The 27237-nt window shown below is 53.5% G+C and overlaps 2 protein-coding genes across 2 annotated transcripts in view; one reads left to right on the plus strand and one right to left on the minus strand.

Moving 5' to 3' along the window:
* Positions 1-1049: 1049 nt before the first annotated feature.
* KCNG4 (potassium voltage-gated channel modifier subfamily G member 4) lies at positions 1050-17655 on the plus strand. Its single transcript, XM_006762241.2, has 4 exons — positions 1050-1564; positions 1939-2145; positions 3267-4029; positions 14487-17655. Coding segments are annotated over exons 2-4 (1536 nt in total). The 5' UTR covers positions 1050-1564; positions 1939-2143; the 3' UTR covers positions 15258-17655.
* A 5762-nt stretch (positions 17656-23417) lies between these two features.
* Positions 23418-27237, minus strand: part of ADAD2 (adenosine deaminase domain containing 2) — a 9665-nt gene continuing 5845 nt past the window's right edge. Inside the window, exons 2-11 of the mRNA XM_006762291.1 lie at positions 26910-27149; positions 25832-25972; positions 25437-25487; positions 25221-25346; positions 24983-25133; positions 24730-24897; positions 24356-24606; positions 24013-24256; positions 23607-23727; positions 23418-23522 (exon numbers count right to left, since the gene is read on the minus strand). Of these exons, the coding sequence (XP_006762354.1) occupies positions 23418-23522; positions 23607-23727; positions 24013-24256; positions 24356-24606; positions 24730-24897; positions 24983-25133; positions 25221-25346; positions 25437-25487; positions 25832-25972; positions 26910-27149 (1598 nt within the window). The remainder of the gene's footprint in view (positions 23523-23606; positions 23728-24012; positions 24257-24355; positions 24607-24729; positions 24898-24982; positions 25134-25220; positions 25347-25436; positions 25488-25831; positions 25973-26909; positions 27150-27237) is intronic.

Consider the following 27237-nt stretch of genomic DNA (forward strand, 5'->3'; position numbering starts at 1 on the left):
TTGAGGGTGTGACAGTCAATTAGCATATTTCCCCCTTATTGGCTGTGGGTGCTGCCATCTTTGCAACAGTGTGAGGGTCAATTAGCATATTCCTTCTTTATCAGATAGGATTGTTGCAGAACCCTCAGGTTTCAAGGAACCTCTGCCCAAGACCACCTCCATTGGATCAGCTTCTCTGATCGCGTGTGGATTTGTCCCCATAGCCCAGGTCACAGGTTGCCCACTGAGGCCGGCAGCTCCTGTTACCCTCTCCAGGAGGCTGTGGAAGGCTCAAGCTCAGAATGTCCTCCCAGATCCTTGCATCAGAACTCAAAGTCTCTTTAAGTACAGATTCCAACCAGCAAGGTGACCTTGAGCAGGCCTTTTCCCTAGGCCTCCAGACCCTGTCAGCAAAGCAAAGCTAATCATGATAACTTACCTTTGGAAGCCAAGAGTCTGAGCCTCAGAACCTCTTAAGAAAATTAAGAAGAGCCAATGTACATTGAGCACCTACATGAGAAGATGGTTTTGCAATTTCATCCGTCACTTCTTTGACTGTCCTCACTTGACCAGTGAGAAAACTGAGGCCCAGAAAAGCACAGTGACTGACCAAGGACACACAGCAAAGTGGTGCAGAGCTGAGGCTAGGACTCAGACCCTAGAAACCATTCCTCTTCCTCCTCACCACGACCACACCCGCCGAACTCACAGAGGGGCCTGCTCTGTGCTTCTGCGGCGACCCTCCCCCAACCCCTCTCATTCTCATACTTTTTGCAAACAAGAAAATGAGGCTCAGAGGCATTAAGTCACCTGCCCAAGGTCACTCAGCCATTCACATTGGAGCCAGGGATACAGGCGTATGTGGTTCCAGGCTCATACCTCTTCCCGGCCCATCGCACATCCTCCTGAACTCCCAGCGGTGGGAGGTTGGGCTCCTCTGAACCTGTCCCAGACCTGGGCTGGGTCAAAGCAGCAAAAAGTTCCCCCTGCAGCTTCTAGCTGAGCACCTGCCCATCATGGAGATGCCTCGGCCCCAAGTTGTCCTCTGCTCCCTCCGAGTTACGCTCCTCCTTGGAGGGGAGGGAGGACAGCTCTCCTAGCTTTCCAGGCGGTTGGCAGAGCAGCGGCTGCTGCTGCTCCAGCCTGCTGCCTGGCTGATGGAGAGATTATTCTAAGCCCTTCCCATTCTCCACCCCGCCCCTTGCAGGACCACACTGGCTGTCCGGTGGGACCCGGAGTGCAGAGCCCGCAGCTGAAGCAGGACAGCTGGACCAGCTCCCCCACAGCATGAACCCCTCAGACTTTTACCTCTCCTGGGGAGAGGGGCTTCTGTGTCCTCTTAAAACCCCCACCCCACGCCCCCAGGGTTGTTCTGCAGCTGCTGGAGAGAGAGATGCAGAATGAACGGACTTCGGGTTTCTGGAAGAGACAAGGAAAGAAGGTTGGAAACTAACTCTGCCAGAAACTGCCGTGTTTGGGATTTTCTCTTCTTTCCCTTCATTTCCACCCTTCCCGGGACATCAAGACATGGGCTCCTCTTGCTGGACAGAGAAACAGCTGGGAGCCGGCTCCCTGAGACAGGAGGGTGAGTTAAACTTTGGGGGAAGAAGTTATTGTTTGCTGCAGGGGTGGGCGTTGATGGGACATTGAAACTTCCTTGGCCAAAGTGCTGCTCGAGTGACCACCTTTCCCCTGCTCTGGAAGGAGCGCTCTGTGCCGGCTGCTTTGGGGGGGGCAGTGGATTGCAAAGTTGGGGTTGTGCCGTGAATGCAGACAGTGCAGTTTTGGGGAGTTCTAGAAAGAGCGCCTGGTTGAGAGACAGAGTCCTGGGTTGGGTTTGGATTCGTCGTGTGACCTTGGGTGAGTCACCTCAGTTCTCTGGGTCCTGGTTTTTGCAACAGGAAAAGGAAAACGCTTGGGAAGGGCTCCCCGGGTTTCAGAATGCTCTTCTCTCTGCAGGCTGCCCATCTTCCTCTGGCCATACGTTGTAAAGGAAGTAATGCATGCAGAGTAACCTCATGTGGTGTGGGGAGCACGTGTGAAGTGCATAGGCTGTGATTCAACTCTTCGCTGCCTGCCGGCATCCAACTGGCTCTGAAATGGAGAGGAACTTTTATTTCCATTCAGCGGCCGAGTGTTTCTCTTGATTGGAGTGCATCTTGGAATGTAAGGCTATAGATGCAATGAAACGCATAGGGAATGGTTGCAGGATGCTGAGAATCACAATGGTGGGGGTGATTTTACAAAGGTGTGGGCTAAATCTAAAACTCTGTTCTAAATCAGGTGCCCCACGTAGGTCTGAAGTGGAGAGCGCATTAGGGGCCCCCTCATTTTGCAGATGACAAGACCGAGGCCCAGAGAGGGGTAGTCACTGGCTCAAGGTCACCCAACAAGAGTAGCTGAGACAAGCACCCAACATACATGGAGGAGCACCATCAGGGAGTGTACAGGCCTCCACAGGAGAAGGCAGACGAGAGGGACAAGGTGACATTGTAGAGCTTCTGAGAGTCAGATGCCACGTTAATTGTGGTCACATTTCTTCTCCCATACCCTCTGTGCCTCTGTTTCTTCATATGTAAAATGGAAACATTAATGTTGACCTCATGGGGTTGTTGAGATAAGTTCATATAGGGAAGCATGTGCAAGGTGCCTGGCTTGTCAGAAGCATCTAGAACTGTTCTTAATATACACTTCCTGTATATTACCGCATGTAACCCTCATCGTGCCCCCTGAGGTAGGCACTCAAACTCCCCTGGCTGCAGGGAGGGAGCCAAGGCCTTAGAGTACCTGAGTAGTCCACCTGTGGTGGCAGTCCATAAGGGGTCAGAACCTGGCAGTGAACTTGAGAACCGCTTACACACTTCAGCTCTATTTTTACCCACTGTACCTTGCAAGGTTGATACAAGTTTTGTCATGGAATGAACGGTGCTAAGATCAGAGAGGTTAAGGTACCTGCCCGGGACCACACAGCCTAGAAGTGGCACAGTTCTGACTTGTCCAGCTCAGGACCCAGCTCCTCAAGTCCCCGTCCGTGTAATGTGTCTTCCAGGGAGATTTTTCTGAGAGATAAATATACGCTTCCCCAGGAAGGGATGGCATTGTCTCCTTTTGTTCACTGGAAGATCCCAAGTGAACCCAATACATCTGTGTTAGATGGAAGATGAAAAGAATGAGAAATGCAGACACCATGGCAGGAAAGTAAGCATGAGAAAATGTCTGTAACAACTAGGGCTCTGCCTCCTGACTGATATCTCTCGCTTTTTTGTTCTTGCCCCTCTGGGTGCCAGGACATCTACAGCGATGCCCATCACTTCCAGAGTCAGGGGCCTGCAGCCCCAACACCATCACTCCAGCTCCTGCAGCCCTTTGAGTCAGCTCTTGCCTGGCTCCGTGGAGCCGCCGTCCATCAAGGGCCTTTACTACCGCAGGGCCCGGAAGGTGGGCGCGCTGGACGCCTCCCCGACGGCCGACCTGAAGAAGGAGATCCTGGTGAACGTGGGGGGCAGGAGGTACGTGCTCCCCTGGAGCACGCTGGACGAGTTTCCCCTGAGCCGCCTGAGCAAGCTCAAGTTCTGCCGGAACCAGGAGGAGATCGCGGAGCTCTGCGACGACTACGACGAGGACAACCAGGAGTTCTTCTTCGACAGGAGCCCCAGCGCCTTCGGGATGATCGTGAGCTTCCTGGCGGCCGGCAAGCTGGCCCTCCTGCGGGAGATGTGTGTGCTGTCCTTCCAGGAGGAGCTGACCTACTGGGGCATCGAGGAGGAGCACCTGGAGAAGTGCTGCCTGCGGAAGCTGCTGAAGAAGCTGGAGGAGCTGGCTGAGCTGCGCAGGGAGGAGTCCCTGCAGCGCGAGCAGGAGGCGTGCGGCCCGGCCGTGGACACCTCGCGCTGCGGGCTCTGCATGAACTGGCTGCGGGAGATGGTGGAGAACCCGCAGTCGGGGCTGCCCGGGAAGGTCTTTGCTTGTCTGTCCATCCTCTTCGTGGCCACCACAGCGGTCAGCCTGTGTGTCAGCACCATGCCCGACATGAGGGCCGAGGAAGACAAGGTGAGTGGCTTCTGAGCGGGGTCCGTTTCTCCTTCAGGCACCGTGCCCAGGGGCCCACGAGACAAAGGGCTCGTGAAAGCTTCTTAATGTCTCTGAAAATAAGGGGGAAATGAATATTATCATGGACATATTCATTTTTAGACCAGCGCGGTTATAAAGGAGAATCTTTAATGTATTTTTTGGAGGAAGAGGCCCCACGAAGACCAAAGTACCTTGGGCCACGAAGTCATGAGGCGGCCCTACAAAGCCACCCTGTTCTCACGGCTCCTGACTCTGTGATCACTAGCAAACTGCTTCATTTCTCTCAGCCTCAGGTTCCTTCTCTGTAAAATGGGTAACCTTTCTGTGAAGTTTTACACATTCACGGCTCTCATGGATTTACTGAGCAGCTAGTCTGTGCCATGCACTATGCCAGGTCTCAGTCATTCTTACTGAGTGGGGAACTGGGAGACGAGCTAACTTTTGTGTCTGCCCCAGGAGGCCAGAGCAAAACAATGTTCTTGCCTACTCCTGCACTCTCTTTCCAAGAGCTATGGGGATTCCAAGCCCCCCAGGGGGTCAGATGGTCTGAGAAATGAGATGAGAATCTAACATGTTGTTGGGAAGGTATTGGAGAGCTTCAAACTGAGACCTGGGTTGATTCCTAATTTAAAATGTTGCTCCCGCCCAGCTCTATACTCCTCCATGGCTCCCCATCACCCTAACTTATAGAGCTTACATGATAGTAGATGGAGGGAGACCATAAAGGAAACACATACATGGACAGTGCAGCCTATATATGACTCATAACTATTGTTAGTCGGTGTAAGTTCCCTTCCCTTAAAGATATATTCCATGGCAATATGGTAGGATCAGAGAACTTTCCCGATAGACAGGACTTCGATGGAGAACTAGCCGGTCCCTCACACAGAGTAGGCTCTCAGCAATTATTTGTTTAATAAAATGTTCTTATCCAACTTATAATGTTTAGTCACAAAGAAAACCAACCAAAATGCTCGACTTTCTAACAGCTCCCCCTCCTCCCAATCGTCGGCACTTTTTCATTCTTCAGCACGATATCATGTGATTTAAGATCCTGCCCGTTCGCAGAAATATTTACACGTGAGCACTGCAGTGAGAAAATTAGGACAAGATAACTGGCCTTTGTCCCCCATTCCCAGAGGGTGCCCTTGATCCCAGTAGCTGAGGAGGGGCCCAGGATTCTCACCAGCCTGTTCCTCTTAGGGGTGCCAGGGGCCCGGATTTAGACAGTGCAGGGGGACAAGGTCTTTTCAAAGCCTGCTGCTTTGAAAATTACCCAGGCTATGAACCCAAGCTGAGTTTAATGGAAACTCGGAAAATCAAATGAGAGGTGGGCGAGAGGCCGCAGAACCAGGCAGCCCCAAGCCCGCGCGGAGCGATCGGGCTGCCATTTCTGCTCCCGGTCAGAGGGTGTCACCTTGGGAGCCACCTTTCTGGGTGCTGCCCCAGGAGAGGCTGGGAGGGGCCGCTCTCAGGGATGTCAGTCTGAACGCAGCAATTCAGTGAACCGACTGCCGGTGCTGGCCATGCTGGCAGGCCGCTCTTGGGGACAGGCTGTGCGGGGAGACACGGGCCCCCAGTGGCTCCCAGGGGCCCCAGTACCGCCCACTCAGATGAATGAATGCCCCCTGGCGATGACCCACAGAACCGCCCCATCAGACTTGACAAGTATAACGCTGGGAGAGTTAGAGACACCCGAAGAAAGCAGTCTTCCTTTTCCCTTCTCTTCTAACTTCTCCCAGCAACATCCCTTAGAGCAGTGGTTCTCAACCTTCTGGCCCTTTAAATACAGTTCCTCATGTTGTGACCCAACCATACAATTATTTTCATTGCTGCTTCAGAACTGTAATGTTGCTACTGTTCTGAGTCATAATGTAAATATCTGATATGAAGGAGGGTCTTAGGCGATCCCTGTGAAAGGGTCGTTCGACCGCCAAAGGGGTCGCGACCCACAGGTTGAGAACCGCTGCCTTAGAGCCAACTGAGCAGTTGGGGTAAAAGGTCTGTGCCCCAAATTGCAAATGGAGGAGGGAGGAGGCAGTATAGACGGAAAGGACCAAGCCAAGTGCCTAAGCACCTCTGGAAGCATTCAGACCTTGCTGGGTTCCCCCGGGAGCTCATCTCTGACGGGATGAAAGAATGACGCTTCTTAGTCACCCCTCATGAGGCTGGCATTTGACAGAACAAACTGAGTCCTTGCGGCAGCTTTGGAAAGTGGATACTTGGCTGCCCCCATTTTACAGGTGAGGAAACTGAGGCTCAGGGAAGTTTGGTCACTTTCTTAAGGTCACAGTATGTGGCAGAACTGGACTTGCATCACCTCCACTTGGCTCTAAAACCGGCTTCCAATGCTGGGCCGCTCTGCCTGTAGTCCCCAGCCCTCTACCCCACCCCCACCACACCCCAGCCCTTGGCACCCACTAATCTGCTTTCTGTCTCCATGGATTTCCCTATTCTAGACATTTCATTTACACAGAATCATGTCATTTGTGGCCTTTTTTCTCTGGCTTCATTCACTTAGCATGTCAGTACCTCACTCCTTTTTGTAGCTGAGTAATACTTCACTGTTACGTCACGGTTTGCTTATCCTTCCATTTGGCGATGAATGCTGCAGCTTCCCAAGTTCTTTCCTTCCCTCTGCCCATGACCTCTGCAAAGACGGTCAACTCTGCCATTCACTGAGTGCCCTTCCACATGGCCTCAACCCTCGCCGCCGGGCAGGTCTGCTGGTCAGAGCACTTTCCCTCCCTCTGGGGGAGCTGAAGGTCACTGTCAGCTGCAGCCGAACACTCGTTCCTCCTCTCTCCACCTCTTTCTTCCTCTTGGCTGTTTCTGAGACATCCCAACAGCTGCAGACAGAGAGGAGCTGGGTCTCTGTGTTGCTAGTCCTGGGTTCACATCGCAGCTCGGCCGCACCCTGGCTCTGCCCTTGGATGAGTCCCTCTGTTTCCTCACCTATCAGAGTGGATAACGGTAACAGCTACTTAGAGCAGCGGTTCTCAACCTGTGGGTCGCGACCCCTTTGGGGTTCGAACGACTCTTTCACAGGGGTCGCCTAAGACCATCGGAAAACACATATATAATTACATATTGTTTTTGTGATTAATCACTATGCTTTAATTATGTTCAATCTGTAACAATGAAAATATATCCGGCATATCAGATATTTACATGACGATTCATAACAGTAGCAAAATGACAGTTATGAAGTAGCAATGAAAATAATGTTATGGTTGGGGGTCACCAAAACATGAGGAACTGTATTAAAGGGTCGCGGCATTAGGAAGGTTGAGAACCACTGACTTAGAGGGTGGTGGTAAGATTGGACTATCCTATTTATCATGTGCTGGCACAGAGCGAACCCCACTGTTTTTGCCCACCGTTTGGGACTCAGCTCACACCCCTTCCCCCTGCTCATCTGCTTTGCTCATCAACTTCTCTCCCAGCTCCACGGAGCCCAAAGGGTGGCGGCAAAGTCAGCGGCCAGTTGGCTCAAATATCTTCTGTTTCCAGTGCCCGCGTTGCCATCCTTCATGCAATCGTAGATCTTCCCTGAGGGCCTACTCTGTGCTGGGGACACAGTGTGCTGGGGACGCAGTGGTGACAGGCACAAACCTGCTCTCTCTACCTGCCTGGCAGCCTTTGCTCATTTCTCCTCCCACCTTGGATTCCGCTCCTGTCCCTGAGGTTTGCTTGGTGCAAAACAACGGATTGCAGCTGTGCTCAGTGCCCTGCGTCCCAGATCCCAGGTGGGGCTTAGGGTGGGGCCAGGGGGGGCTCTGCTTCTCACTGGCCCTCACATCCTGTGCTGTGGCTCAGGCCTCTTGCTAAGGTGCAGGGCTGGAGAAGGAGGCACAGAGATGTTTTAAAAGGCCAGGTGGAACTACGGGGGACCCAGTGAACCTGCAGCAGACTGCCCAGAGGCACGGGTGGGAGGAATCACAGGCAGAAGGTGGGAGGGAGGGAGGCCTGAGCTGCTGGTGGAGCTGTGGGACCAGCACTGAGCTGAAGAGGAGTGAGAAGTGGCCGAATCTGGCCACGTTCCCAAGGGCAGCTGCGAGACTGCTGCAGGGTCAGCGAGGGCCGGTTCTAAAGGTTCCTTCTGGGAGGAATTCTGGGCCCAGTTCTTGACCTTGGAGCCTCCCCGTCACCCTCTGTCTCTCACAGCGATGCCTGCCAGTTCTATTGGGAATATGGCCAGTGCCGCCCTCCTGTGGGTGCAGCTCAACTTTGGGGCTGCAATGCCTACCTCCCGCCTTTTAATAAAAAGCCTCGCGCTGGAGCCCGCTTCTCCTTCCCAGCTCCATAGCCACTGCTGCTCTCTGTCTGCTCCCCATTGAGTGTCTCCATTTCCTGGACGGGGCCCACCTTCCCTGAGTCTGTAGTTCACGCTGCTGCTCCCGCCTAGTCATGCTCTCCCCTCGGTGCCCAGTCCCCAGGCCCCATCTGCTTAGCTCCACGCACTCCCAGAGCCCCTCCCCAGCGCTGGGGAGTGGGGGCAGCTGGGAGGAGGGAATACAGGGGATGGGGAGGACCTGGGGAGGGGGGTTTTGGCTCGAGGCAAAGGGAGAGTAAGAAGAGTGTTCTGGAAGGCTTGTAAAGGAGGCAAGAGATGGCAAAGAGGAAGGGGGAAGCCAGGGAGAGGAATGAATCAGCACAGCCAGGCCCGGAAAAGTGTCCGAGGAATCAGCCCAGACTTGAGGCCCAGGGGCCAGAGGCGAAAGGGGGGCGGTGATCACGGGCAGGAGGGAGGGAGGTCTGAGCTGTGGATGGAGCTGTGGGACCAGCACTGAGCTAGAGAGGAAGTGGGAACTGCCTAAATCGGCCATGCTCCCCAGGGGAGCTGGCAGGCTTCGCTGTGAGAGGCAGAGGGCGAGGGGAAAGCTACAAGGTCAAGAATTCAGCTGTGTCCCTCCCAGATGGAACTTCTAGAACCGGCCCTCACTGATCCTGTGGCAGTCTGCCGGGCAGCCTGCCCAGATGGGCCTCTGGGACAGTGGCTTTGCCCTCAGAAAGCCCTGCCCACCCTCTGACCCCGGAGTCCTTCAGCGCAGCTCGGCTCTGGAGCCAAGAAATCGGGGCAAGGCCGAGGGACCCCTGCCTACTGCCTCCTCACCCAGGACTGACCCTGGTTTCTTTTTTATTAAGTTAAATTCACATCCTATAATAGTCATCCCTTTCAAGTGCAATCAGTGGGTTTTAGTATATACCGTTGTGCAATCATCGCCACTATCTCATTTCAGGACATTTTCATCATCCCAAAAGGGAACTCTGCAGGCAACCAGCTATTCCCTGCCCTCCCACCCCCCAGGCCCCGGCAACCACGAACATGCTTTCTGTCTCCATGGATTTGCCTTTTCTGGACATTTCCTATGAACAGAACCGTACAACCAATATCTGGCCTTTTGTGTCTGGCTTCTTACACTGAGCAGGAGGGTTTCAAGGTTCCTCCAAGTTAAAGCATGATCAGCACCTCGTCCTTTTTTATGGCTGAATAATATTCCGTTGCATGGATTACCCCAAATGTTGTTTATTCATTCTTTCGTTGATGGGCCTTTAGGTTGTTTCCACTTTGCGGTTGTTATGAATAATGCTGCTATGGATGTTCAGGTTCAAGTTTTGGTGTGGATGCCTCTTTTCAGTTCCTCCCAGTATATACCTAGGAGTGGAATGGCTGGGCCAGAGAGCAAATGCATGCTTAACCTTTTGAGGAACCACCGGTCTGTTTTCCGCAGCAGCCGTACCAATTTACATTCCCACCAGCAATGTTTGGGGTTCTACTTTCTCCATCCTCTCCAATACTTGTTACATTTTGTCTTTAGAATCCTAGCCATCCTACCGAGTGTGGAGTGATAAGTGTCTCATTGTAGTTTTGATTTCTGACCCAGTTTGGGGTTTTTAAAACTTTTCATGATGGGAAATTTTAGGCGTTTGCAAAGTAAACAGGATAATATAATGCACCCAAGTATCCATACTCAGCTTCCACAATTGTCCACATCTGCCATTCTGTTTTTTTAAAAATGTTTTTATTGATTTCAGAGAGAGGAAGGGAGAGGGAAAGGGGGAAACATCGATGATGACAGAGAATCATTGATGGGCTGCCTCTGCACGCCCCCTACTGGGGACCGTGCCTGCAACCTGGGCATATGCCCTGACTGGGAATCTAACTGACCTCCTGGTTCATAAGTTGATGTTCAACCACTGAGCCACACTGACCAGCAGCACATCTCCACTCTTGTTCTCTTTCTCTCCATCCCCTTCCTACTCCCAGTTGCTTACTATCATTCATGTTATTATTTTACAGTTTTATAAGTAAAATGTATATGCATTAAAAAGCACAATGTATTTAGCTGTACAGCTTAACAATTGAATGGCCCCATCACCCCCAAAAAATTCTCTCATGTTCCTTCACAGTCAATCGCTACCCACCCAGAGGCAGCTACTGTTTGGGTGATGTTGCCCACCCTAGATGAGCTTTGCCTGTCCTTGAACTTCACATAAATGGAGATATACCTCTGGCTTGTCTTGCCCTACATCCTGTCTGTGAGATTCGCCCCCGTGGTTGCATCGCTCACACCTCCAGCCTTCTCAGGCTGACGCACGTTCTCCTTCACTCACGTTCTCCTTCGGAGCACACCTCACTCCTGCTGGTGGCAAGACCCTCCAAGAGGGTGACCACCCATTTTGGTTTGCCCAAGACTGAGGGGGTTCTGGTGACATGGGATTTTCCGCGCTCAAATCCAGAAAGTTCTGGGCAATCCAGGATGAGTTGCTCGCCTCACCTCCGAAAGATAACCAGAGACCTGGCCGGTGTGGCTCAGTTGGTTGGGTGTCGTCCCATACACTGAAAGGTTGCCCGTTCCATTCCTGGTCAGGGCATATGCCTGGGTTTCGGGCCCAATCCCCAGAGGCAGCTGATGGATGTTTTGCTCTCACATCAATGTTTCTCTCTCCCTCCCTCTCCCTCCCTTTCTAAAACTCAATTAAATATTTATTGTAAACACACACACACAAACACCCACAATGGAAACTTCCTCAGAGAGAAAAAGTAACTTTTTTTTCCCCTTTCTGTCTATTTTTCTTCAAATATTGACCAGCCTGGGAATAATTTCCTGAGCTGGAGCCCCACAAATCCCTGCTGCCCCTCCGCTGGCTGCTAACCGGGCGTTACTCTGGGACCAGGGCTGGGAGGTTGGTTTAAGGATGCGGAGCAGCGCGCAATGCAGGGGGTGACTGGGCAGAGCGAGCGCTTGCTGCAGTGGGGGAGGTGGCCAGCACGGCAGGGCCAGGCCGCAGGGAGGAAGTGGCTGGTGCGTGCCCTGAATAGCCAAACGCCAGCACGGGGGGCAGAGAGAGGACCCACGGAGCCTTCTCAGAGTCACCTGCCTGAGCTTTGGGTCGCTGGCCTGGAACACTTAGTTCTTGCCAGCTGCCGCGGGCTCTTAAGCCAGAAGGAAAAATCCCAGACTGTCAGCGACAGGAGAGGCCTTGTAGGGAGAATCTGGCCCAGAGTCTGAAAAACATCCAGGTGCCGCTGAGTCAACAGCGGGTTTTGCCCAAATTCAGATTCCTGGGCCCCAACCCAGGGCTTTGCTTTGGTGATGGGGCCCTAAGAACCTGCATTCGTAACACGCACCCTGGGGGATTCTGATGCAGGACGTTCTAATTCAGCTTTGATAAGTACGGATTCTGTTCCAACCTCTTCATTGGAAACTGGAGCACAGAGAGGGGCAGTGACTGCTGTTTGGTCACACAGCAAATTTGTAGCAGGATTAATGAATCAGGATCCTCAACTCCTGTGCCCTCCAGGATCCTAAAGAAACTGGGCAGTCATGGCAAAGACCTGCCAATATGGTAGAGAATGTCCTCAGGTTCCCGCAGAATCCAGCAACGGGAGGAGGAATGGTTACCTTCAACTGACCAGGCAGGCTATCTCTGCGCCCAGTCACTCATCTCACAAAGATAGTATCGTGTGTCTGCAGGTGCCACAGCCTGCTACCTGCTTTACACGCTTCATTTCCATTTATCACAACTTCTGGGGCAGAGAACTGCAAGTCCAGAGGGACTAAATGACACGCCGGAGTAAGCGGAAGTGAGGGATTTGAACCTGGTCACAGACACTCTGGATCCCACACCCTCAACAGCATTCCCACCACCTCCCACCCCTTCAGTAGACCAGACACAAGTCAAGAGAAAGTTGCCGAGCCTTGGACAGGCAGACAAAGATCGGATCAGACCAGCCTGTTTTTCTTTCTCCAGTGGCCAGACATAAAGGACAGTTCAATTTAGTGTTCTGTGGGCCCAGGCACTGGAAGTAATTTCTTTTTCCACTTCAGAGCTTTTTAATCCAAAGAAAACTGTGGTTGTCAACATTTTGCTTTTCATTCAGGCAGCTGGCTTTGTCATTCATTTACTCATCCATCAGAAATATATATAATTTAGAGTCAGGTTCTCAACTCTGGCTTCACATTAGAATCGTCTGTGGGGCTACTGGAAAATTCTACTGCTCAGGCTCGAACCTAGACCAATTACAGAATCTCTGAGGTCCCAGCCCAGACCTCAGGATTCTTTTCAAAGCTCCCCAGGTATTCTGCTCTGCAGCCCAGGTTAGGAACCACTGCGCAGGACCAAATTTAATGTGCATACAAATCACTTCGGGGTCTTGTTAAAATGCAGATTCTGACTCCTCAGGAATGGGGACGGGCCCAAGATTCTGTGTTTCTAACGAGCTCCCAGGGGAGGGGATGCTTCTGGTTGGAGGACCACACTTTGAGTAGCAGAAGGGCTGGTGGGACTCTGTTAGAAGCCAAAGGTAGGGAGTGTAAATGGCACAGCAATGAATCCACAACAGTCCCCACCTAGCTGGGATCTAGACCCATGGTCGGCAAACTGCGGCTCCTGAGCCACATGCGGCTCTTTGGCCCCTTGAGTGTGGCTCTTCCTAAGCCTTAGGAGTACCCTAATTAAGTTAATAACAATGTACCTACCTATATAGTTTAAGTTTAGAAAATTTGGCTCTCAAAAGAAATTTCAATCATTGTACTGTTGATATTTGGCTCTGTTGACTAATGAGTTTGCCGACCACTGTCCTAGACAATTGTGTGAACAGCTGCAATCCATGTTACCAGGGCCATTCTAGGGATGCAGGAGCACTCTCTGCCCCATAGCCCCAACCCCCCAGAAACAACATCTGCTTCCCTAGTACTTTACCCCACCCAGAGACTAGCTCAGCGCCTGGCACAAGGTGAACCCTTTAGACATTATTGTTGGATGAGTGAATGAGGGATGGCAGGCAAAAGAGTTACAAAATAGAGTGTAGGGGCTGAGAGACATCTACTATGTAAGTGAGTCATTTCCCTGCTCAGAACCATGTCCTGGGCCATAAAATGAGGTTGTGCTGCCTGCTCACAGCATCGCTGTGGGGCTTAAGTGACAGCACTGCGCACATGCCTGGTGCACAAGAGGGGCTTATACAGGGAAAGTGAAGGTTGGCTGCTATAACAAAGAGGCCCCAAGATAGAATGGCTTTAAATAAAATAGAAATTGATTTCTCTCACAGAGAGGGATCAAGGTGAGTGGGCAGTTCTCATTCGGAGACCGGGATTTTTTTTACCAGCCCTGGTGCTCCATCCTTCCTGGGGCATTGGTCTAATCTACTGGTTCCAAGCTGGGTGGCAGGGCCAAATGGGTTGTCCTGGCTCACAGGCAGAAAGCATGTGCAGGAATTCACACCAACATCTTAAGTTCGGGAACCAGAGGTGGCATGCCTCACTTCTGTTCACACTCCACAGGTGGGGGCTTAGTTCTTTGGCAACACCTAGCTGCAAGGGGGCTTGGAAAGATAGTCTCTGATCCAGCTGAGCAGCCACACACCCAGCCACAACTTGACAACTGTGTAAAAGGGGGGCTTTGGTGGACAACTAAGAATCTACAGCACAGCTCAACTGAGATAAACAGATACTATATAAAGTCCTAGCTGGTTTGGCTCAGTGGATAGAGCATCGACCTGCGGACTGAAGTCTCCTGGGTTCGATTCCAGTCAAGGGCATGCACCTCAGTTGCAGGCTCCTCCTGGCCCAGGCCCTGGTCGGGGCTCGTTTAGGAGGTAACCAATCAATGTGTTTCCCTCACATTGACATTTCTCTCTGTCTTTCCCTCTCTCTTCCACTCTCTCTAAAAAGCAGTGGAAAACCTTTGGGTGAGAATTAACAACAACAACAAAGAATAAAGAGAGAGTATATAGTACATATAGACTATATAGAGTATATTTAATATGTAAAATCTATATGTGGAATCGGTATCTATATCAATATTCCATATACCTCTATGGCTATTGCTGCCATATGGACATATGGCGTCGCCCTTCGGCATGGTCACTTCCCCCATTTCCCGGGCCCTTGCCGCGCGCTCTGCCCTGAGTTCTGTCGCCTCTCCAGGGTGAGTGCTCGCAGAAGTGCTACTACATCTTCATCGTGGAGACCATCTGTGTGGCGTGGTTTTCCCTGGAGTTCTGCCTGCGCTTCGTCCAGGCCCGCAACAAGTGCCGGTTCTTCCAAGGGCCCTTGAACATCATCGACATCCTGGCCCTGTCGCCCTACTACGTGTCCCTGGTGGTGTCCGAGGAGCCCCAGGAGGACGATGAGCGGCCTGGCGGGAGCTTCTACCTGGAGAAGGTGGGGCTGCTGCTGCGCGTGCTGCGGGCGCTGCGCATCCTCTACGTGATGCGCCTGGCGCGCCACTCGCTGGGGCTGCAGACGCTGGGCCTCACCGTGCGCCGCTGCACGCGCGAGTTTGGCCTGCTCCTCCTCTTCCTCTGCGTGGCCATCACCCTCTTCTCCCCTCTGGTCTACGTGGCCGAGAACGAGTCCGGGCGGGTCCTGGAGTTCACCAGCATCCCGGCCTCCTACTGGTGGGCCATCATCTCCATGACGACGGTGGGCTACGGAGACATGGTCCCGCGCAGCGTGCCCGGCCAGGTGGTGGCCCTCAGCAGCATCCTGAGTGGGATCCTCATCATGGCCTTCCCAGCCACGTCCATCTTCCACACCTTCTCGCACTCCTACCTGGAGCTCAAGAAGGAGCAAGAGCAGCTCCAGGCCCGCCTCCGCCACCTGCAAAATGCCGCCACAGCCAGTGAGCGCGAGCTCCTGCGTGATGTGGACGACCTGATCCTGGAGGGACCCGCCTCCCCCATCAAATACATTTAGCTCAAACCCCCATGAACAGGCCAGGACCTCAATCCAGGACTTCGTTCCATGGGCCTCGGCTGACATGGGCTGGAGAACAGCCGCCATCGACCATATGGTGGTACGTTTCCGGAGCTTGGGGGCAGCTCCTGAAGCTAAGAGGGGCTCAGGGCCAAAATTGGGGTGGTTGTGATTCCTGAGCCTCCTGACCACCACGATCCAGGCTGACCTTATCCAGGTTTCTTGTCTTTTCTCCTCTCCCTGCCCCTCCCTCAGCACATTCAGTGTTGCTAGGGTAAGTCCGTCTCCATTCTCATTTCCTTCCCAGCAGTCTCCAGCATCCCACGCTGGGGTCCAGACTCCTGTGAACTGAGCCTAAGAGTCCCGTCCATCCATCCCCAAAGACCCTCTCTCCTGGCCACCCCAGCAACAGGAACTGGAGTGGAGGGTCCAGTCACTGCAAACAGTTCTTCTGCTCACGGCTACCAATGGTTTCCTGGTGTAGCCACCTTCCCCCGGCTCTGGAAGCTCTTATCCAGGAGGACAGACTGGCCTTTCTGCGTTCTCTGTGTTAAATGGCACCGTGGCTGCAGCCGGCCATCCTTCCTGAGTTGCCAGGACCTGGGCAGGAGTCCCACTTGTCAGCTCAGCAGAACCTCCTCGGCCAACTGGACTTCTGGTGGGACATTCTCCAACTATCCAGTCCTTGGCCTTGAAGGCAAACTCTTGTGGGGCTCTGCATTGTCCCTTGAGAGGCCTGTTCCTGCTGCTGGTCCCTCCAGCACTGTGGGGACCTAGGCTTTCCACCCTCTGCTAAGCCACCAGAGACACGGCGTGGAAACAAGGGCAGCCTTAGGATCTGCCCCTCGCCGGCCCCCTGGACCAAGCCTTTGATGCCAGAGGACAGGCATCCTCGGCTTATATTTAAATGTATCTATTTATTTATCCATTCATTCACTAACAAATTTGGCCCTTTACATGCAGTTAGGAGGCAGATGTAGGACCAAGTCACTCGAGATAAAAGGAGTGCACACTGAGTGAGACCAGAAAGGAAAGAGCAATGAATTCTGAGCATTGGGCTCACGGAGCTTCTTCACAGAGACACAGGAAGGGTTGAGTTTGGGGGGATGTTTGGGAGACAAAGCTGGGAAGGTGGAGTGGGCTGCGGGTGCTGTGCGGGGGATTTGGAAGTTTGGGTAAATGAAAAGGAGATGTTGGAAATGCAGAAGGAAGAAGTGATGTGAGTGGACTGCAGGAGTGAGTGATGATGATCGGATGAGATGTGGGAAAACCAGTTTGGAACAGAGAACAATTGAGTAATTCAGGTGAGATGAGAGGGCCCACCTCCTGTGAGTTATTCATGGTACACGGTGATGAAAATCCTGGCATCTCATCTGTTGTTTCCCAGCAAAGCACACCTGGGAGAGATCTCAATGCCACCTCCCATGAGTGACTTGGCTACTTCTCGCTCCAGCTCTGCCTGTCACTGGGACTGGCTTCCACCAGGCAACTCCATTTTCCTCTGTGCTACATAGCAGGCATTTTTTTTTTTTCGTACGAGGTATCTTAACAAAAATGTGCAGGGACTGAAAGAAAAATAGGTGAGCTCATCACCAACATTACGAGGTTCTATAGTTTCTTAGTGCTCACCCAGTGGACATATTTACTAAATTATAAGTGGAAAATTGGAATCAATTGCCTATATGTGGGGCTTAATTAAATGGTCTGTTTTTTCTCCCAGTAATGTTCTGGGGGGGCTCTAGTCTAGCCTCATGGAGCAGACTTTCCTTCATGCTGATTGGATGTCGTAGGGATGACAAGCGAGTTGCTAGGCAGTCTCTTTACCCCTATTGGCTGGAAGGAGTCTTGTGATTCCCAGAAGGGCTTCTTTTATCTGAGGCCAATGGGTGTGACTGTAACCAAAGGGAGAAATTTGCCAGCTGTAGGCAAAGAGCAGATGGCCTTTACTTCAAGCCATTTTCATGTTGCATTGCTACATCTCTAAGACATAACTTTAAAATGTTTTTTCAACATCTCTCTGGCCAGAGTTGAGCCTAAAGAGTGACTTGGGAATGGATGGGTTAATTCTTCAATGCAATGCAAGAGGGGCTCTACCCACTGACTCTATCTTGACGGCTTTAGGGACTTGAGAAATTGGTAACTGGAAGGCCTGTCAGAAGACATTCTGAGCAGAGAGTTTCCATGAGAGGATCCGTGGACCTCTGGAGATTGTGCATTTCAAAGTGCACAGCTTTGAAATAGGGTCCATTGATTTAGTCAGATCCTCAAAGGAATCCATGATCTCACAAAAAGAATAAAAAAGTTCTTAAGTAGATCACCTCTTGCATTTTAAGATGGAGAGACCAAGGCTCAGAGAGAAAAAGCCACCTGCCCGAGGCCACCTAGCCAGTTCATTTAGTTAGGCCCGTGGTCAGCAAACTGCAGCTCGCGACCTGGTTCCCAGTGGGATACTCTTTGTAGTATATCATGCTGCAGCTCTGAGGCTCCTATGACACCGTACCCAAACCCTCAAAGAAAATAGTCAAGACAAGATTGTAACAACACTCCGCCATGCTTTCCTGAGCAGGGTAGATAGGGTTGTCTTGGGATATCTTGGGTCCCAACTCTCACCCTTCCTTCATTGTATAACGGTGGGCCTGGAAATTGATCCCATGAAAAGGATGGATGAGATGGTGGTTAAAGGCCCTCTCAGCATGGACAGTCTATGATTCTGGGAAGTACAGTTCATTGCAACATTTTATACCTTGGAGGGACAGGTAAGAACAAGGAGAAAGGTCAGGAAAAACAGACCATGGCCACTGACTGTCCATAGAATTGCTCCCTTAGCAAAAATCAGTGAGTTGTTGTACTTTAAATAGCTCACTGGCATCTCTGTAAAACAGCTGCCTGCCACGTTGCTACCCACCCCACCAGAGCTCCTCACCCCACCCTGACCCCATGCCCCTCAGCATCTGGCCACATGGCTGTTCCTGCTCCAGCTGCCTGCCCTTCTCACCAGCATTTAACTCCCTGCTTCCTTGTCCTCGTATTGAAATGCTAATAATGGGCACCACTTATTGAATGATATTTAGGCACCAGGCAAATGATTTTTTAAAAATATTTTTACTGATTTCAGAGAGGAAGGGAGAAGGAGAGAGAGACAGAAACATCAATGATGAGAGAGAATCATTGATGGGCTGCCTCCTGCACGCCCCCTACGGGGATCCAACCTGCAACCCGGGCATGTGCCCTGACAAGGAATTGAACTGTGACCTCGTTCATAACTTGACATTCAGCCATGGACCCACACTGGCCAGGCAAGCAAGTGATTTTTTAACATCTTATTTGGAAAAAGATGTTAAAATCACACACACACAAATGTTGCAAGAACAAAAATAGTACATAGAACACTTGAATACACATCTTGCCTCATTTGCTTTATCATTTGCTCGCTCTATATTTTTTATTATACATGCAGGGCATGCTCTTCCGGACCATGTGAGAGTAAGTTGACTGCATCATGCCCTTTGCTTTCAGAACGTTAGGACATGGTAACTGAAGGCCTATCCGCAGACCACCCGCCCCAGGCTTCTTAGCTGAGAGTTCCCGTGAGGTTCTGTGACCTCTGGAGATGGCCCGCAACAAAGAATGTGTATGTTACGTTGTTTCAAAGTGCAGTGTCCAGAGATTTCATTGATTCTCAAAGGAATGCATGATTCCCCCTCAAAATGAAAGGATAGGAAGCTCTGAAGTCAACCAGGCCTTTCGTTATAAGACGGAGAGCCCAGGAAAGCCCGATCCTAAGGAGATTCTCTTGTAAAACATGTGCTGTCATACACGTCAGCACATTTAACTTGGATGCAATAGTTTAATCTAATTTACCGTCTGTTCCAATTGTGTCAGCTTATCTAATAATATCCTCGCTAGCCTTTCCCCGCAGGACAGGGTCCAGCGTAGGGTCGGATATTGCATTTACTTGTCCTGTCTCTTTAGTCTCCTGTGATCTAAACCCATCCCCAGCCTTCCTTTGACGTCGATGACGTTGAGCTTTTGGACGCATAGTCACCCTCCTTTGTATAGAACTGCTCCATGTCTCCTCGTGCTTGGATCGAGGCTACGCATTCCCGGACAGGCGCTGCATTCGTGAGGTTGTGTCCCTCTCTGGGTATCACAACCGGGGACACCATGCTTTCTCCAACGACAGATGAGCCCTTTATTTAGGAGGTAACCCCAGGAGATTCTGGCAGGGAGTGGAGAGCGAGAAAGGGAGGGAGAGCTGGTATTCAAATAAGAAACACAATTAACTTCTGCTCCTGTGCAGGCCAGACAGAACCTGACTGAAGGCCAGGTGTGCGCAGGTCACCTCGGGCTGCCTCTGTGAGAACAGAGTGTCTGCCTCATAGGTGAGCTAGTCCCTGAGACTCAGAGCAGGTGACCTCTTTCCACCTGCCACCAGGAGGCGACCCTGCCAGCTCCGGAATGCCTGCCTCATCGATTCTTAGAGCAGCTAAACGTACCGTTAGGGTCACCAGACCCAATCTGCCCATTTTGCTGCTGTGGACACAGAGGGCCAAGGAAGGGACTTAATGTGGCAAGTCACACAGCCAGGGGTGGCAAAGCCAGGACTCATCCAGCATTTGACACCTACCCAAGGGGCACCTCCAGGAACACAATGTCGGTTAAAAAGAGAATGAAACCAAGGACACCGCAGGCTGTCTCACGGGCCCTGTGGCTCCTCAGTTGTCTGAAGCAACCTTGGCTGAGGCTGCACAGAGCCGGGCCCTGCCTCAGTGCAGCCTGCCCTAACGTCACATGGAGAATGTGTGACTGTCATTCACCTTTGCTGTAAGGGGGATGGAGCCGAGGAAAAGGGAACAAATTTGGGCGCCCTGAGCTAAAATTAGCCAATTTTGCTGTTCTGAAGGCTTGCCTGGTACTTTGCCAATGACCAGCTTGGAATAAGATCCCCTGAAAAGTTCAGTTTCACCAGGCACCTGCCTAACTAATCTGCTGGACCGCCCCCCCCACCCCCACCCCTGACACCAAGAGAACATTAAACAATATTAAGAAGTGATGCTGTGGCCTCTCTGGTGTATTGGGGCAGGTCTAATTGCAAGGCCTGCTGGACTGACCTTGGGATGTGGGAGGAGGTGAGAGGATCCCCCGAATGAGGGGTGGCAGGGGTCAAGGGTCAGGGGCCTCCTATCCCAGTGCCACCGCCAAGTCCGAAGTCAGGAGGGGCAGCTGTTGGGCTCTGGGGCAGTATTTCTTAAGTGCCTGCCATGTGCCAGCCTTGTTCTAGCTCAGGGAGACAGTAGTTAGCAAGACAGATGCTAACTACCTTGGCTGAGGCAGCCCCTGGCAGCCTGCTCTAGATGTCACGTGGAGAATGTGCGACGGTCATCACTCACCTTTGCTGTGAGGGGGATGGGAGGAGGGAGATACGAAGGCAGACCACAAATAAGCCAAGAAGGAAATAAACAGGTAAGTCCTAGGAGGAAGAGGGCAGCGTGGGAGTAACCATACGTGGAAGCCGAATTTGAACAGGCTTCTGAGGTTGCAATGGATTTGCCAGCGTGTGGGTCCTCTTCCAGTCTCCCTGCAGGTAGGGGAGGCAGGGCCGAAGTTCTGGTCTGGGATTGTGGAAACACCCCCTGCACGATCCTCTACGCTCTCCCTCCCGCAAGTTGCATACAGACTCAAGGAATACTCAAAGCCCGAAGGCAGGGCTAGTGAGCCACATCCAGCCTGGAGCCTGTGTTGTAAGGGAAGTTTTCCTGAAACACAGCCAGGCCCATTCATGCGGATATTGCCTATGGAGCTTTTGGGCTACAATGGAAGAGCAGAGTCATGCAACAGAGGCTGTTAAGGACTTCAAGCTGGAGATATTTACTCTGGCACTTTGCAAATGTCTCACTTTTCCTCTTTCCTGACCAGAGGGGGGAGATGCAGAGGGTGAGGGACTGCATGGTGCAGCAGGTGCCCGGGGTCCAGGAGAGATCGCCAGGGCTCAGAGCTGCAGGGAACAAGACAGGGGAGTGTTGGCACAGGCTCCCTGGAGGAAGCAGCATTTGAGTCGTGCCCAGCCAGGTTGCATCTCCTCTTGATTTAAATATGCCAGTGTTGGCAACACTTCACCCAGAGGGGATCGGGCCAAGGAGACGCGAACAGACTCTCCACGTCAAAAGCAGTGCTCCTCATCACTCCGCAGGAGGAAATAAGCTGAGTCAAGGGAACTGAGCGAATTTTGTGTAATGGGGACTGTCTGGGGAGGAAAGGAACGGACGGGCAGATTTATGCAAAGTGGGGACAAATATAACTTCCTTGGCAGAACACAGCAGAGTTTATGTCATTTTGAAAAACTTGTTTACCCAGTGATTATGTGATTAATGAATATCAAAAGGCTCATTGCATAAAAGTGCAGTTTGAATGGCTGTTATGTTTCTAGATTTGGTGGTAGTCACCCTTGCAGCACAAAAAGTAAATCAACTTAAATGATCTCCTGGGGAAAATAATGTGTAATAAATGAGCTAATCAATAGGCTTGGGAGTTTTAAAAATCCTCTCCATCCCCAAAAACATAACCACAAGAAACATCATTTCAAGGCTGGCCTTAGAAGTTGTTTTAAACAGTAAATAGTAAATAGCTGTTTGCTCAAACAGCACATCAGTGCTCACCTGGCTTTTGAGACCCTCCCTTCTGGTTCAAACTTCCCTCCCTCTGCTCCCCCTCCAGGCCTTTGCACACGCACACTCCCCAACACCCGTCTTGCTCCTCGGCATGGACTCCCCTCGCGTGCCCTCCCACCAGCCACTTCCTCCCCCTCTGCATCTCCCACCTCTGGTCAGGAAAGAGCAAAAGTGAGACATCAAGGCTAGGAGGCAACTTTAGGAACCAGCGTCCAGTTCTCGTTTTACACAAGAGGCTGGGAGTTTTGTCCAAGGTCACAGAAGCAAACCCAGCAGCGGTGCAGCAGTGACTGGGACTGAGGGCTGGAAGTAGATGCCTGCGTGGGAACTGCAGCCCCACCTGGCCCGTGGTTTCCTCACCTGTGAAATGCAGATACCGTGCAGAGTTGGTGGGAGGCTTCGCTTCCCATAGCGGCCATACAATCTGGGTACCTCAATCTGGGTGCCTTCAAACAAGACATTTGTTTTCCCACAGCTCTGGAGGCCAGAAGTCTGAAGTCAAAGTGCTGGAAGGGCTGGTTACACCTGGTGCTGAGGAAAAGCCTTTCCATGCCTCAGCCCCCGCTTCCTGAGTCTCCAGGCATTCCTTGGCTTTTAACAGCACCACTTCCATCTCTGCCTCCCTCTTCACATGGCCGTCCGTGTGTCTGTGGGCCTCCTCTTCTAAGGGCCCCCGTCATTGGATTCAGGGCCCACCCTAATCCAGTATGACCTCATCTTAGCTAACCACACCTGCAAAAACCTTGTTTCTAAGTCAGCTCACTTATACCGGTTTCAAGTAAACACGAATTGGGGGACACTCTTCACTCCAGGACACCGCAGGGCTCCAGGCCCTACCTACTTGCAGAAACCCAGGGGACCTTAAGGGCAGGGACTGGGGCTGCTCTCTGCCCAGGGCCCCGCCCCCACTCCTGACTGGGGACTAATGCCCACACCATGCAGGCACCCTTCAACACGGGTGCTCACACCCAGGAGGCTGGCTCCACCAGACGCAGGGGGACCCAAGAGTAGACACCGCCCTTCTCTGCCACTTGTCCCAGGCGGAGCCCTGGGAAAGGGAGGGCGGGGCAGCCTCCATCACACCTGAGGAAGATACGCTCCCACACCTCTGCCAACAGTCTGGACCAACACGGCACAGCCTCAGCCTCCCCAAGCCACGGCTGGTGCAGAGAAAAAGCAGTTCTGTGAGGAGGGGCTCCCATGGGCTTCTCTCTTCACAAATAAAAGGACCTCAGGCTACCCCTCCTGCCAAAACAGCCAACAACACACGGGAGGACCAGAAACAGCTTCTTTATTCAAGAAAGAGCTTCTTTATTCAAGCCCAAATCTGCAGCCGTCCCCATCACTCCGCCATACCAGGCAGGCCCCTCCCTCCCATCCCAACTTCACACTGTGCACCCACCATTCTCCCAAAACCACCCCCCTCCCCCAGACATAGCATTCCTCCAGTGGTGTCCAGCTCAGCTCAGGACCTCGCCACCGGAAGTCTGCTTCAATTCCTGAATTTGCCCACCAATGGCTTCGAGGGCCAAGCCCCCAGGCCCTGCTGTTCCAGGAGGAGGGACAGCTGCCGGCGCGCTTCCTGGTAGGGCCCAGCCTAGGTGGGAGATGAGAGGGGTGCAGAGAGGGTGCTTGCTGGGGGTGCAGGAGAAGAGGGCTGGAGGGAAGGGAAGGAGCAGACCTTAGCCTCTTCATAGGTCTTCAAGGCCAGGAGGTGGGACTTGCCGAGAGCTTGGGCAGCCTGGCGGAAGGCCCGGAGAAAGGCTGCCTTGCAGAGGCGGGAGGGAGGCCCGCGGGCAGCACTGCAGGTGCAGAGAAAGGACGTGAGGTCAGAGGAGGGAAATGATGGGCTGAACTAGCAGGTCTGCACCGTGGCCCTCACACTATCGTTCATGTGATGACAATCTCAAGGGTGTCAGGGGGTGGCACGCGGTGGGTGACAGAAGCCCCGCGTGGTCACACTGCTGTAAGAGGCTGCGCTGGGATTAGAACCCAACCTGTAACTAGATGTGTGCTCTTATCCCACGGCAGGGGGACGGGGATCCCTCCCCACCAGGCCTCTTCATCCCCCCACAGGCCCTTCTCACTCAGCTTTCACACGTCCGGTAGTCACATCCACCACCTCGACATCGGGGTCCCCCAGGCTCCAGTTGAGGCTCAGGTCATGGCAGGTGTTGGAGGTGGGGTTCAAAGGAGCCACAGGGGGGCCCGCAAACAGGTGTAGCATGGAACGGGTGTAGGGAGGTGGCAGGCATGACCCCGAGACCCTGTCCAGGTTTGGCCGGGTATGGATGGCACTGCTCAGAGTGGGGGGGTCATGGCAGGGGTCAGCTGTGGAAGCAGAAGGCACAGACAAGGTCTGAGTCACCACCCTCTCCCACAGCCCTCCCAGAGCCCACCTTCCACCCTCAGGCCCCTCAGGGTCCTCACCCAGGACTAGGCTGGTGGCATAGAGGGGAGGCAGGAAGTGGGCCAACAGGGCGCCACCCACCCCCAGCATGGTCCAGCGTGACAGCTTGTCGCTGGCTGAGAGGCAGCCCACATGGGTGTCCCGGACCGTGGAGGACATGTAGCACACAGGCTTCAGCTCCCCTCGGATGTGGGCCTGCAGGCGGAAGGGGGCGCTGTGCAGCAGGCCGCTCTCAAAGGACCCTGGGGGCGGCGCTGGCGGTGGGGGGAGGCTGCAGAGGCAGGGGAAGGAAATAGGACATTGGACACCAGAGTCAGGACCACTCTTCTGACCCCACCCAACACTGCCCTTCCCAACCCATTACCCCAAGGGACCTCACGGGGGCTCCACATACTAGATGTCGTGAGCAGCTCCCTTGGGGGTATTGCTGATGTAGAAGTGTATGAAGATCCGGGGCTTGAGGACAAAGGGGAACCCAGGCCCAGGCTGGGGGGTCAGCACAGACTGCTCCCTGCCCTTGGGACCACCCTTTGTTGCCAGCAAGAGCTGCCGATACAAGAATCTGGAAGAGACAGGTAAAGGCGCAGCTGGGAGATGCCGCTCCTGACTGGGGCCACCGCCGGGGGTCCCCCTGGCCCACCCTTCACCTCAGCAGGGCCCGGCGGGCGATGACCAGGCCATGGCAGTCGTGGAGCTGCCGGCCTGAGAACTCCAACCAGCCAGCGCAGCTGCTGCTGCCCGTGCCCAGTGCCACCAGCTTGTAGATCTCCTTGGTATGGCTCCTGGCCCCCGGGACCTCTGCAAGGAAAAAGCAGAGACAGTCCAAGGCAAGAGCCCATGGGGCCTGAGGTGGCGGGGAGCGGGGGGTGGCAGGGCAACCCCTACCTTTCTCGAGGATGACAGCAGCCACAGTCCCCTTACAGGCCCAGTATGGTGAGGTCTCATTCACCAGGCGGTCAAAGCCTGCGCTGACCACAGCTGCGCAGCGCTGCTCGTGGGTCAGGATGTTCTCTGCACATGAGGGAGAGGGCAGAGGTGGGGGCCCCACAGGCCGTGCCTCTCCCCTCACCACAGGGGTCAGGTCAACAGGGGCCCACCTACCTACACTCAGGTCGCTGGGTGGTGAAGGCTTGCTGGGGGCCTTTGGGGACTCTGGAAGAGAGACAAGGGGATGGGTCGCCATGGGTGCCGGGGTCCGCCCTCTTCTCCTTTGTCCCTCAGGAAGCCAAGAGGTTCCATTGTTGGGTGGGGTCATCTTCCTGAAACCAATTCCTGGCTGCCCCTCTAGCAGGCCCTGCCCCCAGGATGGGCAGGCTTCAAAGGACATTAGTGCAAGGATCAGTTCACATGCCCCTCCCCAGATCCCTACTGGCCTGGTCCTAATGCCCAGACGGCCTCCGCAGCAACCCAGCCTACCCACACACACGCGCATGTGCACAGGGTTTCAGCCCCCACCCCCAGGTGGGGCTCCGTCGCCCGGTTACTTGACCCCTTACCTGGGCCCTCCAGCTGGCTCTGGATGTAGTTGAGGGCAGAGAGAGCCGCCTGCTGCTTGGCTTCCTTCTTGCTGTTGGCAATGCCCACGGGGCAGGCCACCCCATCCAGTTCCGCACACACAGAGAAGGGGAAGCAGGGGTCTAGGGAAGGAGGCGGCTGTGAAGTGGTGCCCTGCAGTTCATGTCTATCCGGGGCCCTTTCTGGGGGGGCCACAACCTCTACCCCACCTGAGCCGCAGCTCTGACATCAGACACCCTGGGTGGCCACCCAGGAGACAGGCTGCGACTCCTGCGTGCCTTTGTGTGCTGGGCTATCATCACACAGAGCATGCTCACCAGCCCCTCTGAAGTAAGCCTGTAAGACCCCGTTTTACAAAGGGCAGGCTGTGTGCCAGGACCCAAATCCAGGGCCGCGCTGCTCTCAGGATGATGGCCCTGAGCACAGAGCACCCGCTGCCTTTCCGCAGACACATGGCTCTCATTCTCTTCTACGTTGGAAAGTTTCAACTAGCAAACACTATCGTTTCAGGTGTTACTTATGACACAAAAGAGACATGAAAATCCTAGAACTGGGATCACTTGGTTAAAGGGCATAAACTCATGTCAGTTCACGGCAGCCGCTGGTACTTGCTGCTTCGCTGTTTCCCAAAAGGACTGCTGTTATAAAAGAGAACCCCCTCTCAGCACTGCTCACTACCCTCAGGTTCACCTACTTTAAAAGGGCATCAGGAATGCAGCTGGGAGATGCAGAAGGAAGGCTGGCATCAGAAAACCAGCACACAGCAGCCAGCACAGTAGTAAACAAGTCTGGCAACAATCGTTATTAAAAATGAGGTGTCAGTGTTATAGGGAACAGCATATTCAAATCATCTCCAATGTAGCTGGTGGTCCTAGCACCATGCTGCTCACAGCCCTGTGTGAAGGTGGGGGGTGGAAGGTGGAGAGGGTAGGACGGGGGTGGAGGAGGGAGATCCGGGTTCTGTCTCAGGTCCCAGGCTCAGGCCCCGCCTCAGGGTTCCCCTTGCTTCGTCTGGAGTTGCCCTGGGACCTGCTGCCCTCCCAGGCCGCCGGGCCTCACCTGCCGTCTGGTCCTCTCGGAAGATCAGGGACACTCCCAGGTTGGCCGCGTACTGTGTGAGCAAGGCCACGGCCTGGCCAGGCGGCAGGTCTTTGAGCTGCAGGCCCAGCTGTCTGGCCGCCTTCGTTAAGTCCCCAGCGAGCCCTGCAGGGGGGACAGAGACCCTCCGGAAACTTCCCATCTGTCCCCCCACGTCTTCCGGTGCCTGAGCTGTGCCCAGTCCTCCGGCTCCGGCCCTCCCTAAGGGCCCACCGACCTCCGCAGCGGAGGCCAGGGCCTGCCCACCCCCCTCATGGTCCTCCATGCCGGGGACAGGCGGCGGCGGCTC

Source organism: Myotis davidii, unplaced genomic scaffold (assembly GCF_000327345.1).
Source record: "Myotis davidii unplaced genomic scaffold, ASM32734v1 scaffold77, whole genome shotgun sequence".
NCBI lineage: Eukaryota > Metazoa > Chordata > Mammalia > Chiroptera > Vespertilionidae > Myotis > Myotis davidii.

Excerpts from the sequence above, each read along its gene's own strand:
- KCNG4 (XM_006762241.2), top strand. Across the intron at positions 4,030-14,486 it reads TGAGGGCCGAGGAAGACAAG|GGTGAGTGCTCGCAGAAGTG; the intron begins GTGAGTGGCTTC and ends TCGCCTCTCCAG.